Genomic DNA, 15,005 nt, shown 5'->3' with positions numbered 1-15,005 from the left:
TCACTTGTATGGAAGAGCCCACCCAAAGGTAGATTCTGGGGCCACATATTGAGGTGATTTTAGAATATAGGTTGGTTAATGGGAGGACTGGGAGCAGGAGAAATTTAGGGACTGTGGTATAGAGCAAGTGCTTAATAAATGTTGATTGAATTGATTTCAGGGCCCCAAATGTGAAGTTAATGACAGATAAAATTATTGTAAAGTTTCTGTCACTGTAATGTTGTATTATCATTAAGGGAAAAAATATACTTTGGTCATTTAGTTTAGGATCTACATACCCACCATGTGCTTAAACAATGAAATTAAATGTATAAATTTTTTAAATGATTTTTATTTTGTAGTGCTAGCTTTTCCTTGTCTTTTTTTCTCACCTGGATTTCTCTTTTTAATACTTAAGATTGTTTCTGGAGTTTGCTAAATGAAAATACCAAAAATATTTTAGGGAGAAGGAAAATAACTTCCACATAATATACACATGTATACAACTAGAGTGAAAGAACAAATTCCTATTGGCTGTTAAAAAAACATTAGGATTTAATGGGAGAGCATGGAAGATAATGTACATGGAATCCTTTTCATTTACTTGTGTAGATTATTATTTTAAAATTATTCCAGTGTTAGGGGCAACTAGGTGGCTCAGTGGATAGAGCACCAGCTCTGAAATCAGGAGGACCTGAGTTCAAATCTGGTCTCAGACACTTAATACTTCCTAAATGGGTGATCCTGGACAAGTCACTTAACTCCAATTGCCTTAGCAAAAAAATAAAAAATTACTCCAGTGTTGATCAAGTCACTTTCCTTTTTTTCTTCCTGAGATAATTGGATAGTTCCAGTTAACTCAGCCCCTTAGGTGCGTAGTATTTTTAATGCTACAAACAAATGCTGAATAAGTTGATGAAAGAACAGTTAAATAAGCTTGACTTTTTCAGAATACCTAAAGAATTGGTCCTCCTATATGTTAAGACAATTGAATTGGTGTTAGGAGACTCAGAATCCATATTATTTTAAATGGTGTCTGACTACCAGAAGTCATCCTCAGTCCCCTTTCTGATATATTTTTAGCTACTGCAATATTCTTTATAAAATATGCCAGATGTTTGAAATTCTTGGTGAGTCTCTGGTGGCCCGTCAACAAACAGTGAAGCATGAGGCGATTGGAAGTCAGACATAAATTCAAATGTTGCTTCAGACACTTGTGGTTGTTTGATCTTGCAGGTCATTTGACCTTTTTTCCCTCTCTGTTTCCTCATCTGTAAAACAGGGACAATCACAGCACCTATCTCTTGGGATTGTTAGATTTGTCAAAATATTTTGGAGATACCCTGTTTCCTAGAACTAAGGCCCAGCTAATAGGCTTTTTCCTAAGCTGGCATAACAATAATCCTTTCCATTCAGGATGATGTCACCCTCTGACAAAATGTGTTGCTTTGACCAGTATCAGGTGTTCATGAGAGATTTAGCTTTCCTTTCCCCCCAGGGCTATCCATCACAACTTCCCAATCCTTGTTCCCTTAGGAGTTAGTCTTTCCCCGTAGGACTCTTTTTCTTCACTCTAAAATTAAACAAACTTCTGTTTGTATCCTAACTCTCCTGTCTCTAGACCATTCTGTTTCATTTCTGGTCACCCACCGGTTAGAAGCTGGTTCTAGTCCAATTGACATTGATTGGTGTCAGAATTGGGATTTGACATGGAGCTCTGGACCAGATGGACCTTCCAGTATTTATACCCAATTGAGTGTATATGTTATTCCCTCTTTGAACTAATTCTGATTAGAATAAGGCTCACCCACTCCCCCTTCTCTCGCCCTTCTTTTCCTCAATTGTAAAATCTTTTTCTTACCACTTTTGTGTGAGATAATTTACCCTATTCTTTCCTTTTCCCTTTCTCCCAGTATATTCCTAGCTCACTGAAAACTGATTTCTCAAAAGTCTGACACACACACTCCCCACTCCTCTACCCACTATCTTGTGAGTCCACTACTCTCCTGCTCAAATCCTCTGGCTCATGCTTTTTATTATTATTATTATAGCTTTTTATTTATAAGTTACTTGCATAGGTAATTTTACAGCATTGGCAATTGCCAAACCTTTGGTTCCAATTTTTCCCCTCCTTCCTCCCATCCCCTCCCCTCGATGGCAGGTTGATCAATACATGTTAAGTATGTTAAAGTATAAATTAAATACAATATAAGCATACATGTCCTAACAGTTATTTTGTTGTATAAAAAAAATCGGAATTTGAAATAATGTACTATTAGTCTGTGAAGGAAATCAAAAATGCAGGCAGACAAAAATAGAGGGATTGGGAATTCTATGTAATGGTTCATAGTCATCTCCCAGAGTTCTTTCGCTGGGTGTAGCTGGCTATACCCATTTTTTTTTCATATGGCTATAGATAGCTATGATTACTTCATCTGAAAACTGACTTCATATTTTTTTGATCATTTATTAGTTGGGGAATGGCTCTTTTATAAACTTGAGTTAGGTTTTCTAAATGTTTGAAAAATGAGGCTTTTACAAAGTAACTTGCTTCAATATCTTTTTCAAAGTTATTATAGAAAACTTTATTCCCCTCCATCCTATTCCCCCTTTTTACAATATTCTCTCTCCTTTCATCCTGTCCCTTCTTACTTCTGACTACTCTCTCCCCCCAGTGTGTTTGTTGTGTGTCTGTTAATTGAATGTATATGTTATTCCCTTTTTGAGCTAATTCTAAAGAGATTTCCCCTCCCTCTCACTTCTCCCCCTCTTCCCCTCAATTGTAAACTTTTTCTCAGCTCTTCTATGTGAGATAATTTACCCTATTCTCCCTTTCTTTCCCTTTCCCCCAGTAGATTCCTTGCTCACTTTATTTTTTATAGATATCCCTTCGTATTCATCTCATACTTATGCCTTCTATCTATAAAATCCTTCTAACTGTTGAGAGAGTTCTAATAGATGCAGTTATTATAATTTCACCAGATTCTATTTTGTATGTTTTGGTTTTTTTCCATTTAAACAGGAATGTTGTTTTCCCAGTTTATTTCATTCATCAGTTTTATATAAGTATTTCAGTGCTTCTTCAGATTCTTCAGTCTTACAGCATAATGATTTTTAAAATATTTTTCCCCACTTAACACATATAGACAATTTTTAGCATTTAGGTTTTTTTTTTTAATTTTGAATTCCAGATTTTCTCTTTCCCTTCTTCACCGCTCCCTTCCCTGGAGACAGTAAACAGTTTAATATTGGTTATACATGTTCAGTTGTGCAAAACATATTACCATATTAGTCTCATTGTGAAAGAAGATAACTTACCCAGAGAATGGAGGAAACACCAAAAAAATACAAAAAGTAAAAAAGAGTCTGCCTCAATTTTCATTCAGACGCCATTGTTCTTTTTCTGGAGGTGGAGAGCCTTTTTCATCAGGAGTCCTTTGGGATTATTTTGGACTGTTGTATTCACAGTTGATGATCATTATACTGTAGTTTTGCTGTTGGACAGTCATATTCTTTTACATTCATCTCTCATAATAGGTTTTCTATTCCCTATCCAGGTATATCTATTTCGTTTACAATTCTTTGCTACTGTAAAAAAATCCTAACATAAATATTTTGATGTATAATGGGATCTTTGTTTTTGGCCTCTGTGAGATTAATGCCTAACAGTGGGATCTCTGGATCACCTATTAGTCACCTCTTACCATAATTCCAAATTACTTTCCAGAACCAATCTGAGCTATTTAAAAGTTACTGATACTCCCAGTATAGCAAATGAATGAAGGAAAAGGTACTTAAAAACAATTACAATAATTTCATCCAGAAGTTAGCCAATGTAAATCGGTTGCCATAATGAGACCAAAAGAAATTAAAGACCTTCTCTGTCATCATTAGACACCTGAGCTTCCTTGCCAAATGGAAGGTGTGAGTAACCAAGGGAATAACTCATTTTAAATGTAAACTTATTGAGAAAGAAGATTTACTCAAGTGAGCAAAATGTTCCTAAGAGCACTACAGGGTAAAGTTGGAGGATGAGAGGAAGCCAGAAGGAAGTGCTGTACACGTGTTTATAAGCATCTTTTTGCACCAGGGAGAGCAGAACCACAATCTATTTAGACTTTTTCACAGTCACACCAAGCATGCTTAGAGGTACAATGACAATGGCAGCAAATGGACCACACCAGCTCTAGCCAGAAACTCTCTATGTTGGACATTTTCAAATGTTAAGGGATCAATTTTCAAAGTAACTAAAGGAGCAAAATATCCCACAGGTTTGAGGTAATAAGGTCCAATATTTCTCCCCTTCCCCTTCACTCCAAAACTTAGTGGGTAAAATGTGTCTATTGCCTAGACCAGAGGGTATAATTGGGAAATGTCTGACTAAATAAATAAAAATACAGTAGAACATAAAATTAATTTAAGATTCTCGCAGTCAGTATAAGAAAGGAGGGATTTGAGTTGGACATCATCGGACATTCGGCCTATAGGCCTATAGACCTATAGGCACTGAGCCTATAGAACTCATCTATACTAGATCTAGATCTATATTACATAGATATACATAGATACATCTATATACTAGAACATATCTTGGAGAATAATTTGGATCCAACGAAATCCCCAACTCTGGCGCAACTGCTACGCAGGATGTCCCATAGTCTTAACATCACTTTCAGCTTTTAATAACTTCAGAAGTATAAAATACTGCAAACTTGCAAAAATAACATTCCAGAATTCTTTTAATTTTTAAATGCCATACTCTCTCAGACTAATGGCTCAGTGGGAGTGTCCTCTTGCTCAGCTACCTGCATCACCCAATCTTTTTCCATTAGACATTTTCTGGGGGAATCCCGACCAAAATGTATGGATGCATCAGAACTTCATTCTTTGAATGATCTTATGGCTTGAATTACAAATGCAGTCCTTTTACTTGCTACACAGCCGCTGATAAAAAGTTCTTAGAAAGTTCAAAAATCTGAGCTACACAGAGCAGAAAATGATGGGGACATTAAACATTTTTAAAAGATTGCATTCAGATTTTTGGGACATCCATCTTTGTCCTTCCTGGGCAGATGTCAGCCTTCTAGCTGCTGCCTCCTCCTATCTTTGGATTGTTTAAAATCTTTTATTGTTCATATGGGTTCCATTTCTCCAATAGTGTTGATTATTGTTATTCCACAGAGACCAATGGAAGAGGGCCACGGTGGTAGGTGTGAAGAGACAGCAATGCTTAGAAACAGGGAATTGTGAAGGATGGAAGGAGGCTGGCATCCTCGGGTGATAAGGGAGGGAAGGGGCAGGTGATAGGTTGTTCTTTTTGGCCCTGGAGCCCCTGGCCTTTGTTGAGTAGGGAAGGGTGTATAGTCAGAAAGGCCTGGGGGTGAGAGGCGTTCTGTTTGCGACATGTCAACAAGACATCCCTTCAAGCTTTCCAGTGTGAAAGTTAGAGAAGTGAGGGCTGGCTAAGACAAGATAATCAAATAACAATAATAATCATTGGATGCAGAGGAAGAAAAGAGGGTCCAAGGGCAGAGGGAGAAATGGAATGACAACAAATTGTGATGAGAGGAGGGACTTGGGGAGTTCAGGAAGATGAAAATCTTCCAGCATAGGAGAGGTGATAATAAGAGCGCAGATGGGGCATAGGAGTGTCACAGGAATGGTGAAGCGAGGCTGTTTGAGGGAATGTTGATAGAAATGTTGAGATTTCTTAGTCTGGATGTGGGAGCTGAGGAGAAAAAGAATTAACTAGGAACTGAATTTACTGAAGAAAACAGGGAGGGGTGTCCTAGAGATTTGTAAACTCCAGCTACAAGAATCTGCTTTGGGTGATAGAGAAGTTACTAAGCAGTGACATTGGGGGAACACCTGGAAGTAGAAATGGGATATCCCAACTCTCCTCCCTCAACTGATAAATTTATGGGAGTGAGCAGGCATGCAACTCTGGACTGGAAAAAGGTGGCCAGGAAGCTGTCATGAGGAGAAAAGTTCTCCCTGAGCCAGCAAACAAAATAAATGTGAAAGGAAAAAATTTAAGATGAAAGAAAGGTTGTTACCTATGGGACATGCATTCCCAGTAAAAGGTGCCAAAGGGTAAACTATGGCAAGGAGGTGGTGCAGTGAGTAGAGCACCAAGCCTGGAAACAGGAACACTTGTTTTCTGAGTTCAGCTTCAGACACAGTTAGTGGATGACGCTGGGCAAATCACTTAATAATCTGTGTCTGCCTCAGTTTCTTCATCTGTAAAAGGAGCTGGAGAAGCAAACCACCAAGTATCTTTGCCAAGAAAATCCCAAGTGGGATCACAAACCAGAACAACAACAAAAAATGGATAAATGTTTTAAACAGTCCAGTTTAAGAAAATTAAATTTTTTAATCAACTAAAATTTGCTCTCTCCCACTTTCCACCCAGTGACAACATGTAGTTACACAAGACAGATTCCCACATTGGCATGTCCTCAAAATGTCCTCTTGTGCCTCGGGAGTCCCTCACTTCCACGAGGAGGAGGCCCCACACTTTGTCCACAGTGGGTCATTGGTCAACATGCTTAAGTCTCTTAAAGTCATGTCTAAACTATATCGGATTGCTTTCTGTCTTCGGGAGGAGGGAAGTGAGAGGAGAAAACAATTTGAATACAAAATCTTACAAAAATGAATGTTTAAAACTATCTTTGCGTATTTGGAAAAATAAAATACCTCAGCACTGAAACATTTAGTATCTGAGAAGGTAAGGCTGCAGTAATAAGACTTTGCCAGTAGGGGCTACAATGTAACACATGTTCTGTTTTAAAGTTTTAAGTTTCAAATTATATAAAATTATTCTCTTCCCTAAGTTCCAGATTCTGCATGGTAAATATACTCATAATAAGAATTGTGTGTGTGTGTGTGTGTGTGTGTGTGTGTGTGTGTGTGTGTGTGTTTAAACAGAACTTATTAGCTATAGAAATAAATATACATCACAGTAGAGCAAAAAGGTGCCAGATCCCCTTCCTTCCTTCTCCCCCTCACTTCTTTTCTTTCTCTGTTTCCTCTAGAATGAGAGATTGTCCTCATTCTCTGAGGTTTGAGGGCTCCTTCAGGCTCCACATCCTTTAACATACCTACAAATCTTGTGCCAGGTATTTTGCTGTAGGCATATAGCATCTACACACACACATTCTCTCTCTCTCACACACACATACATTTTTTCTCTTTCTCTCTCTCTCTCTCATACACACACACACCCACGGGGAGACAGTCCACCAAGGGAGATGAGGCATTGATCATGTTATTATGATATTAAAAATTCACAATGACAAATTCTTTAGAAGTTCAGAGGAGCAAGAGGTATTTTTTGAGTTGGGATTCAGGCTGTTTCTGATGAGATGCAGGAATTGGTATCAGTCACATTCCCTGGATAATAATACCTCCAAACTTTTCTTTGTGACTCAAGAAACGGTGGCAGGCTCTGTACGTTCCCCAGGTTGTATGTGTGGGCCCAGAATAGCGGGCACAGAGTAAAAGATGCAAGCCCATTTGAAGCCAATTTGAAAAGAGAATTACTTCCTTAAAAATATATAATTCCCAAACACCCTTTGCCTCCTTCCTTGTTACATGTTCCCTAAATTTTCATAAACTCAGAACTTATAACTTCTTATCAAATTTTGCAGTAGGTAAATTTTTTTCTCCCGGGCACAGGATCAAATGTATTTTCCCTAACAGCCTCAGAATAGTTATTGCTTGTTTCTTGGGAGTGGATTTTGACTCCCTTCCTTAATGACAATAATGTAGTTTTCTGATCATAACCAGGCAAACATTGAAATATTTAGCTTCTTTGCATTTTCTAGATTTCAACAACAGGAAGATGTACCCTATTTTGAAGCATCATTGTTGGATGAGGGTTTTTTTTTTTTAATTCTATGTGTGATCTTCATTTCTAGCCTAGATATTTTGACAAGTGCTTTTGTATTAGACAAAGAAAGAAAAGACTTATAAATATCTCTTTAATCTTGAAGTATTGAGGGAACATTTCAGCTATTCCTTTTTGCCCTCTTTTGTGATGGGGGAGGGGGAATAGAGTATCTCGCCCAAGCTATTATATTAAACTGAGCAAATGGATATTCTTTGGTCACGGGAGAGATCTGTGAGAGTTTGACTGGGGAATGGTGTTAACTAAAGGCTGATTATGCATCTGCTTGTATTTGCCCTAACTTGTTCATAGTTTATAAAATAGCAGAATTGGAAAGGGCTTCAGAGATTATCAGGCCTTAGCATCTCATCTCTGCAAGCCCTAAAATGACAAACTAGTTAAGTAGCTTTTTGTAGCGCTATTTTTAGCCTATGATAATACGGCAGAATTTGTTATCAGAAAATATTGTCACTGATATCTGGGAAAACTACATTCAGGAATGTGATCTTTAGGATATATCCATAAAACATTTTTAAAGTGTCTACTATGTGCTAGGTACTCTGCTAAGCAGGAGGGATACCAGAAAAAGCCAGAAGCACTTTCTTCCCCATCCCGGATCATGCAACATGTATTAAGGATGAAGTGGGATAATAACGGAGACCCTTTTAGTGAAAACTTATCCTCATTAAATAACATTTATAAAATTGTTAGGTGCTGTTCTAAAAGGGGTGCAGAGAATTATACCATTGTCCATCTCAGAGGGCTTAAATTCTAAGATATCTTCATGAAAAAATAACATGTACAGAGTGTAAATATGGATTCGTGAAGAGGATAATATATTCACCAGCAAGACATCCATGCCAGAGTTTAAATCAAGTAGTTCCACATCATAGAAAGCTACTGGTGTTCTCTCCAGAGCAGAGTATAGACATTTCTCTCCTTCAAGGGACTCACTGGTTTCATTTGCATCTTTGTATCCCCTGCCCCAAAACAGTTTTTTATTTATAGGTGCATAATGAATTATTGTTGAAATCATGGGCATTGAAGTAGGCTGCCTTTGGACATGGGCATTTTCCTGTTTAATGGGGCTCTCCAAACAGAATTTGAATCCTGTCAGGGATGTTTCAGGAGGGAGTTTTTCGTCAGGCGCAGGTTGGATGAGGTAACCTCGGTGGACCTTTTGCAGGGCTTCTGTGGTTCTCTATTTTGCACTGGGTCCCTAACAAATTGGGGAGACAATGGATGCCTTGGAGAAGAGGTCATGTGATCTCAGCATTGGTCCACGTTAGCAGAAATGCTGAAATGCTCCTGGAGAAAGGCAGCAGCCTCAAGGAACTCTGATGAAGAGGCAGTTGCAGTTATCCAGGTAGAAGTCAGGTTATGATTATGACATCCTGGCGCCAAGTTAGAAATGGACAGAAAATGCCTGGTCTGGAAGGCTGGTCCGTATCAGTACTGCTTCCTATTGTGCACAGTCCCCGAGAAGAGCAACAGGTCTGCTCCTAGCACTCTGGGCCACGTCGGGAAATGCAGCTGTGGCCGTGTGACTTCCACCTTCTCCTCTTTGACCCCTGGAATCTTACAGGACAAGTCAGTATGCTAAGCACTGTCAGAAGAGACAGGCCTTTGAGGAGCTTCTCTCCTGGGGTGACAATGATGAAGGGCAAAGAGAAAGAGAGTGAGGGGGTTGAGACCCTTCTCAGCCAGGGTGAAAGGAGGATCCTTACCTTGGGTCTTGTGGGCCCTTGATCTATATTCCCTCTGCCCCTCAGTCCTCACCTTCCTCTTCACATATGCATCAGCTGCCTCGTGTCTTGACTTCCTGCCATCCTCTTCCTTATTAGCTGCCTTCTGCATCTGGCCCTTTATTCCTTCCTTGGCTTTTACTGCCTCTGCTACTTAAAGCAGATGACTTTTAGAGCCTTCTGTGTGGTACATGTGATTACTTCTCTGTATTTCCCAAACACTATTTATGTGATTTAAAAAGAAAAAAAAATTCTGGTTGTGTTTATAGTCCAGCTAAGAAAGCTTTTAACCAGCTCTGCATGAATTGAATTAAGATTTTCTCCTGGTGATTGTGAGTAGAGGAATCTTTGAGATAGCTGTATTGGAATACTTGGATCTATGGAATGATAAGGGGGTTCTGTGGTGCACAAAGCACTGTGCCTGCCACCACCTAGCTGGGTGACCTGAGCAGGTCACTGGACCCTGTGTGCCTCAGTTTCCTCATCTGAAAAATGAGCTGGAGAAGGACATAGCAGATCATTTTAGTGTTTTCTGCCAAGAAAGCCCCAAATGGGCTCATGAAGTGTCTGAAAGGACTGAACTATAAGAAACTCTCTTTTTCTTGTTCAGATTCCATATCCTGAAAAGTTTCTGTCCAAGTTCTCCTTGCACCTAGACTACTAGGCCATGGAGAGCTCACATTTAGTGGGAATTTTCATTTCTGCAAATATCAGTGACATCAGCATAGAGCAGGGCGAGTCCCAGTAACTTGTGGTGTTTGACCTTCCATTGGACTTGACACCGAGAAAAGGGTTTAAGCAAAAGCAGATAGTTGGTAAGGAAAAAAAGGTCCCATCAGTTACTGAGACCTTGAAGATACCTTTGAGCCAGGCCTCCCAGCCTCAGCCATCTGTGCCATCTCCCGGGATGCCGCCCACCACTGCCCAGCCACTCACTGACCATGGTTCCCTTTCAGCTCTGGCCATGGGCCTCTGCGTGGCCATGATCGCCTTCGTCCGCCTGCCAAGCCTCAAGGTGTCCTGTTTGCTCCTTTCGGGCCTTCTCATCTATGATGTCTTCTGGGTAAGTGTCCCTTGTTCTGAAAGCATCTGTTGTCTTCCATGTTTACGGGTGGAGAGCAATCCACTTTTGTGCCCTTAAGCCCACACACACACCCCCTCCCCACTGAACTCTGACTTGAATAAGTTGTTTCCTGTAATGGGTTTCACCAAAAATCTTATTTTAATGAACCAATTAATGGCCTTTGACAGGACACATCTTTACAGTGGAAAAAACATGGATCCCTCAGAACACTAATAAGTTGTTCTTAGTGGGAAAGCAGGGGAAAAGTGAAGACCTTCCTGTATTCTTGGTTTCTACAGGAAAGTCCATCTCTGTTTTCCAGGTCTTTTTCTCTGCCTACATCTTTAATAGCAACGTCATGGTCAAGGTGGCCACCCAGCCGGCCGACAACCCCCTGGATGTCCTCTCCCGGAAGCTTCACCTGGGACCAAACGTGGGTCGAGATGTTCCTCGATTGTCTCTTCCTGGAAAATTGGTCTTTCCAAGGTAAGAAGGCTGTGCTTGTGCTCTTGGCACCTTGTGTGCCATCTATGCTGATGGCAGAGACACAGATGAAGTCATCAAAGTGGGGGGGGGGAGGCGAATGCTGTCCTTCAGGGGTTGTTTCTTGCTTGGATCTTCTTCATCTGCCCGTGATCCCTGATCTCAGGCTTCCAGATGAGGAACACGGACTTACACACTCATGGTAGCCCCAGCTCTTTGATGGTAAATGAGTGATTCCCCGAGGGGCATTAAGCCTGCAGCAGCTCCAGGGGGGCTTTCCCCCCATGGCCACTGTTGGATAGCCAGCCCAGCCCAGGAGGTGGCAGGGGACCGGGGCCCAGCATGGGATTGTTGTCCTGAGCCGAAGGTCCCATCCTAGAATGTCCCCTTCCCCAAGAGATGATCGGAAGCCTGGCCCCCAGAGGAGGGCGGGCGGGCGGGCGTATGCCTGGGTCCCAGCCCCGTGGGCTCATCTCAGGAGGCTCTGTCTGCTCTAGCTCCACGGGCAGCCACTTCTCCATGCTGGGCATCGGCGATATCGTGATGCCGGGCCTCCTGCTGTGCTTCGTGCTGCGCTACGACAACTACAAGAAGCAGGCGAGCAGCGACTCGTGCGGGGCGCCGGGGCCGGGCAACATCTCGGGCCGCATGCAGAAGGTCTCCTACTTCCACTGCACTCTCATCGGATACTTCGTGGGTAAGGAACGGCTGCTGCCTCCAAGTCTGCTCTGCCCGCTGGGGTCGGGCAGCCGAGTGCGTCCTGGTGCGGGAACTCCCCACTGTAGCTCCCAACTCTGCATTGGAGAGTATAGTGCCAAGCCAGGAACCAGTGGGGAGCCATCGTGCGGGCAGCTGACTCCAGGGCTGGATAATGGTGTGTATTGAGACACCTGTCTTCTCAGCCTCCTCCCCCAGAGCAGGCCATGCTGCCTTGAGCTCCTGTCTCTTTGGGAAGGGGCACAGAAGCAAGACTCTCGATCATGGCTGACCTCAGGCTGCTGGAGCCTTTCTGGAGGTTTGCTTGGCGTGATCACAATCATCTGGTTGATGGGAGGTTGCCTGAGGCCTAGTGCTGACTATGGATGCCTCGTGCCAAGGGCCCATCACCAGCCCCCGGCCTCAGGGGGGCAGCCCTGGAGCGCTGCGGGGGAGCTTCTGTGGGCACAGGGATGTTTCTCTCTGTGGCACCCTGGGGGTCTCGCTCTGCCCTTCCCCAAGTCCTCCAAGGAAGGCTGAAAATGAGGAGGCACAGCTCACTTCAGAAGGGAAACCCCAGAAGTGATCTCCTTATTACAGAGGAGGAAGTGGAGACTTGGGAGTCAGGGCAGGGGCCAAAGCTCCCCCGACACCCACTCCCTTGGCCCCCTGGGCCTCATTTTGCTCATGTGTTCAATGAAAGAAGAAGGACCAGATATCAGCTTGAGCTCTGTGGCACCCGGACCGGGTCAGAGGCTTAGTGTGGACTTAAACCGGGGCTTTGACCCTGGTTGGGAAGACTGAGGCCGAGGGGAGATGAGGAGGCCCTGGGGGTGGAGCTGAGCAGGCCTGGGGCTGGGCAGGATCTATGGGATCCTAAACTATCTTAAAGCTGAGCCTCTCACCTCTCATGCTGAATAAGATGGTTACGTGATAGACCCCAACATTTTAGGATCACCCTGAAGTCCAGTAGCAGAACTCCTCCAGATTCGGCTTTTTGGGAGGGGCCCACGTTGATGTCTCTGCTCCTCCTGTAGGTCTGCTGACGGCGACAGTGGCGTCTCGGATCCACCGTGCGGCCCAGCCTGCCCTCCTCTACCTAGTTCCCTTCACCTTGTTGCCGCTCCTCACAATGGCCTATTTAAAGGTGAGACCTCCCCCTTAGGCCCTGGGGCTTCTCGCTCCTGACAGAGGCCACCCGGAATCCACATGCGCCCGCCTTCTCGCTGCCACGGCAGAAGCCCAAGGGGCAGCTTCCACCCGGACAGGCCTCCCCCTGGCGATCGGGTGGGTCCTGTCAAAGGAGCTGTCGATGGAGACTCTTTGGGCCTTCATTTAAAAGAAGGAACCCAGCATCAAGCTCGAGTGTTAATGGGGTGGATCTAGAATTTTCAGATATTCATTTGAAACTCTGAATCTCAGGAATGGGGTGAAATCTGTACTGTTGGAGTGTCTGCATAAGCTCAGGGGGGAGAGGCCTGACCGGGAGACTTGGCTGAGCAGCCACCTGGTTGTACTTTGTAGGTTGGGCTTGGGAGGACCTAAGAATGTGCCTTTAAATGAAGCATTTCTGCAGTCACAGGGGACTCGGTAGGGAGTAAAATGTGTGTGCCAAGCACTGGATTCTTTGCAAAAATAGTTTGCTAGCCTAGATCTAGAACCAGAAAGAAGTGGTGAGACGATGAGCTTCAGGGAGACCACGGGCCCCGTAATGACGCACAGTCTCCTCCTCTTCTAGGGTGATCTGCGCCGCATGTGGTCGGAACCTTTCCACTCCAAGGCCAGCAGCTCACGGTTCCTGGAAGTATGATGGAGCAGCCAGAAAGTGACCAGACTCTGCTGTGGTCCTTTTCCCTTGACTCGGTGGTGGTTTTGTTCCTTCCCAGAGTGGTCCTGGCCCTGAGTGGTCCTGGCCGGGGGTGCTAGTCTGACCTGACTTTGCATTGAAAAGGGGGCTGAGGCTCCAGAGACCCCCCCCCCTTGGGTTCCTTCCTCGTGCGCTTGTGGAATTGGAGCCAGGTGGAGAAGGTTCCGGCCTCCCCTTCTCTGTTTTTATGGACCTACCCGACTGTCCCCTTAGTGGGCCAGGTGGGGCCTGGACAGTGGCAAGGAGCCATCCAGGAGCCCTGGACCCGGACTTCAGGGGAGCCTCGTACCCTTTGGGACAGGGTTCCCATGGGGGCTTCCTTTCAGAGACTGAGACAGAAGTTCTGTCACAAGAATCTTTTTTGGATTGATTAAACCTTTTCTGTGGTGTTCAATGACTCATTAAATCCACAGACACACATGGAGTGACTTCTTACAGTATAAATATAAGAATTTGTTGTAATGAATTCCATTTCCACCCAGATGTCGTGTTGGCAGTGAACAAGGGCACGGTTTTTATACATGTACATGCGCGCGTGTGCGCACACACATAGCTCTCTCTATATGTGTGTGTGTGTGTATACATATATATGCACAGATATAGAGATATATATATATATATGTGTGTGTGTGTGTATATATATATATATGAACTGAGAGGAAGCTCTGCTGTGCTCGTGCCGCGAGCTGTCAGGTGCGTTCGCCTCGCCATGACCTGGAGCGCGGGACAGCCTTCCCCAGCCCGGTGCCGGCCTCGAATCCCTCGGCCCTGGAGCACGGGGTGGCCTCCGTGCCCTCGGCGTAGCAAACTAGGGAAGCAGCCGTCTGGGCCCCTTGGGGCCCTTCTTGTTTTCCTTTTCACAGGCCCCTCCCTGACCTCTCCTGTTTTTTAGCCGTCTCTTCCTAAACCAATGCATGTATCATAGCAGCAGAAATCTTTGTGCTTTCTGATCAAGTGATGTACCACGTGTAAATACATTTTTTCTATTTTCTATTTTTTTTGTATTTTTGGCATTTTGTTTCACTAATATTCTGTATTTTCCATGCCCTCACTCCTTAAAAAAAGAAAAAAAAAAAAAGGAAAAAAAAAGGCAAAACAAACAAAACAAAACAAAACAAAAACCTGTCTTTTGCTATTGTGACCCTGGTCCAAGTTTACGTGTTATGGCAGCTTTGTCCCTGGGACTCGGTTAAAATGTGGACTTTTCTGAGTGATTCTGGGTACATTATTTTCATGACTTCTTGATGTCTAAGCCAGAGCTAGTGAGTTGCCCTTAGACACTGT

The 15,005-nt window shown here is 43.5% G+C and overlaps 1 protein-coding gene across 1 annotated transcript in view; it reads left to right on the top strand.

Moving 5' to 3' along the window:
- SPPL3 (signal peptide peptidase like 3) overlaps positions 1–14,714 on the top strand; it is a 118,933-nt gene extending 104,219 nt beyond the window's left edge. The window contains exons 7-11 of the mRNA XM_051972953.1: positions 10,569–10,675; positions 10,998–11,161; positions 11,656–11,855; positions 12,892–13,001; positions 13,593–14,714. Coding sequence (XP_051828913.1) covers positions 10,569–10,675; positions 10,998–11,161; positions 11,656–11,855; positions 12,892–13,001; positions 13,593–13,664 — 653 coding nt within the window. The 3' untranslated portion in view covers positions 13,665–14,714. The remainder of the gene's footprint in view (positions 1–10,568; positions 10,676–10,997; positions 11,162–11,655; positions 11,856–12,891; positions 13,002–13,592) is intronic.
- The last annotated feature ends 291 nt before the right edge of the window (positions 14,715–15,005 follow it).

Source organism: Antechinus flavipes, chromosome 1, assembly GCF_016432865.1.
Source record: "Antechinus flavipes isolate AdamAnt ecotype Samford, QLD, Australia chromosome 1, AdamAnt_v2, whole genome shotgun sequence".
NCBI lineage: Eukaryota > Metazoa > Chordata > Mammalia > Dasyuromorphia > Dasyuridae > Antechinus > Antechinus flavipes.
The sequence above is the reverse complement of the archived record's forward strand: the minus strand, read 5'-3'. Positions and strand labels throughout refer to the sequence as shown.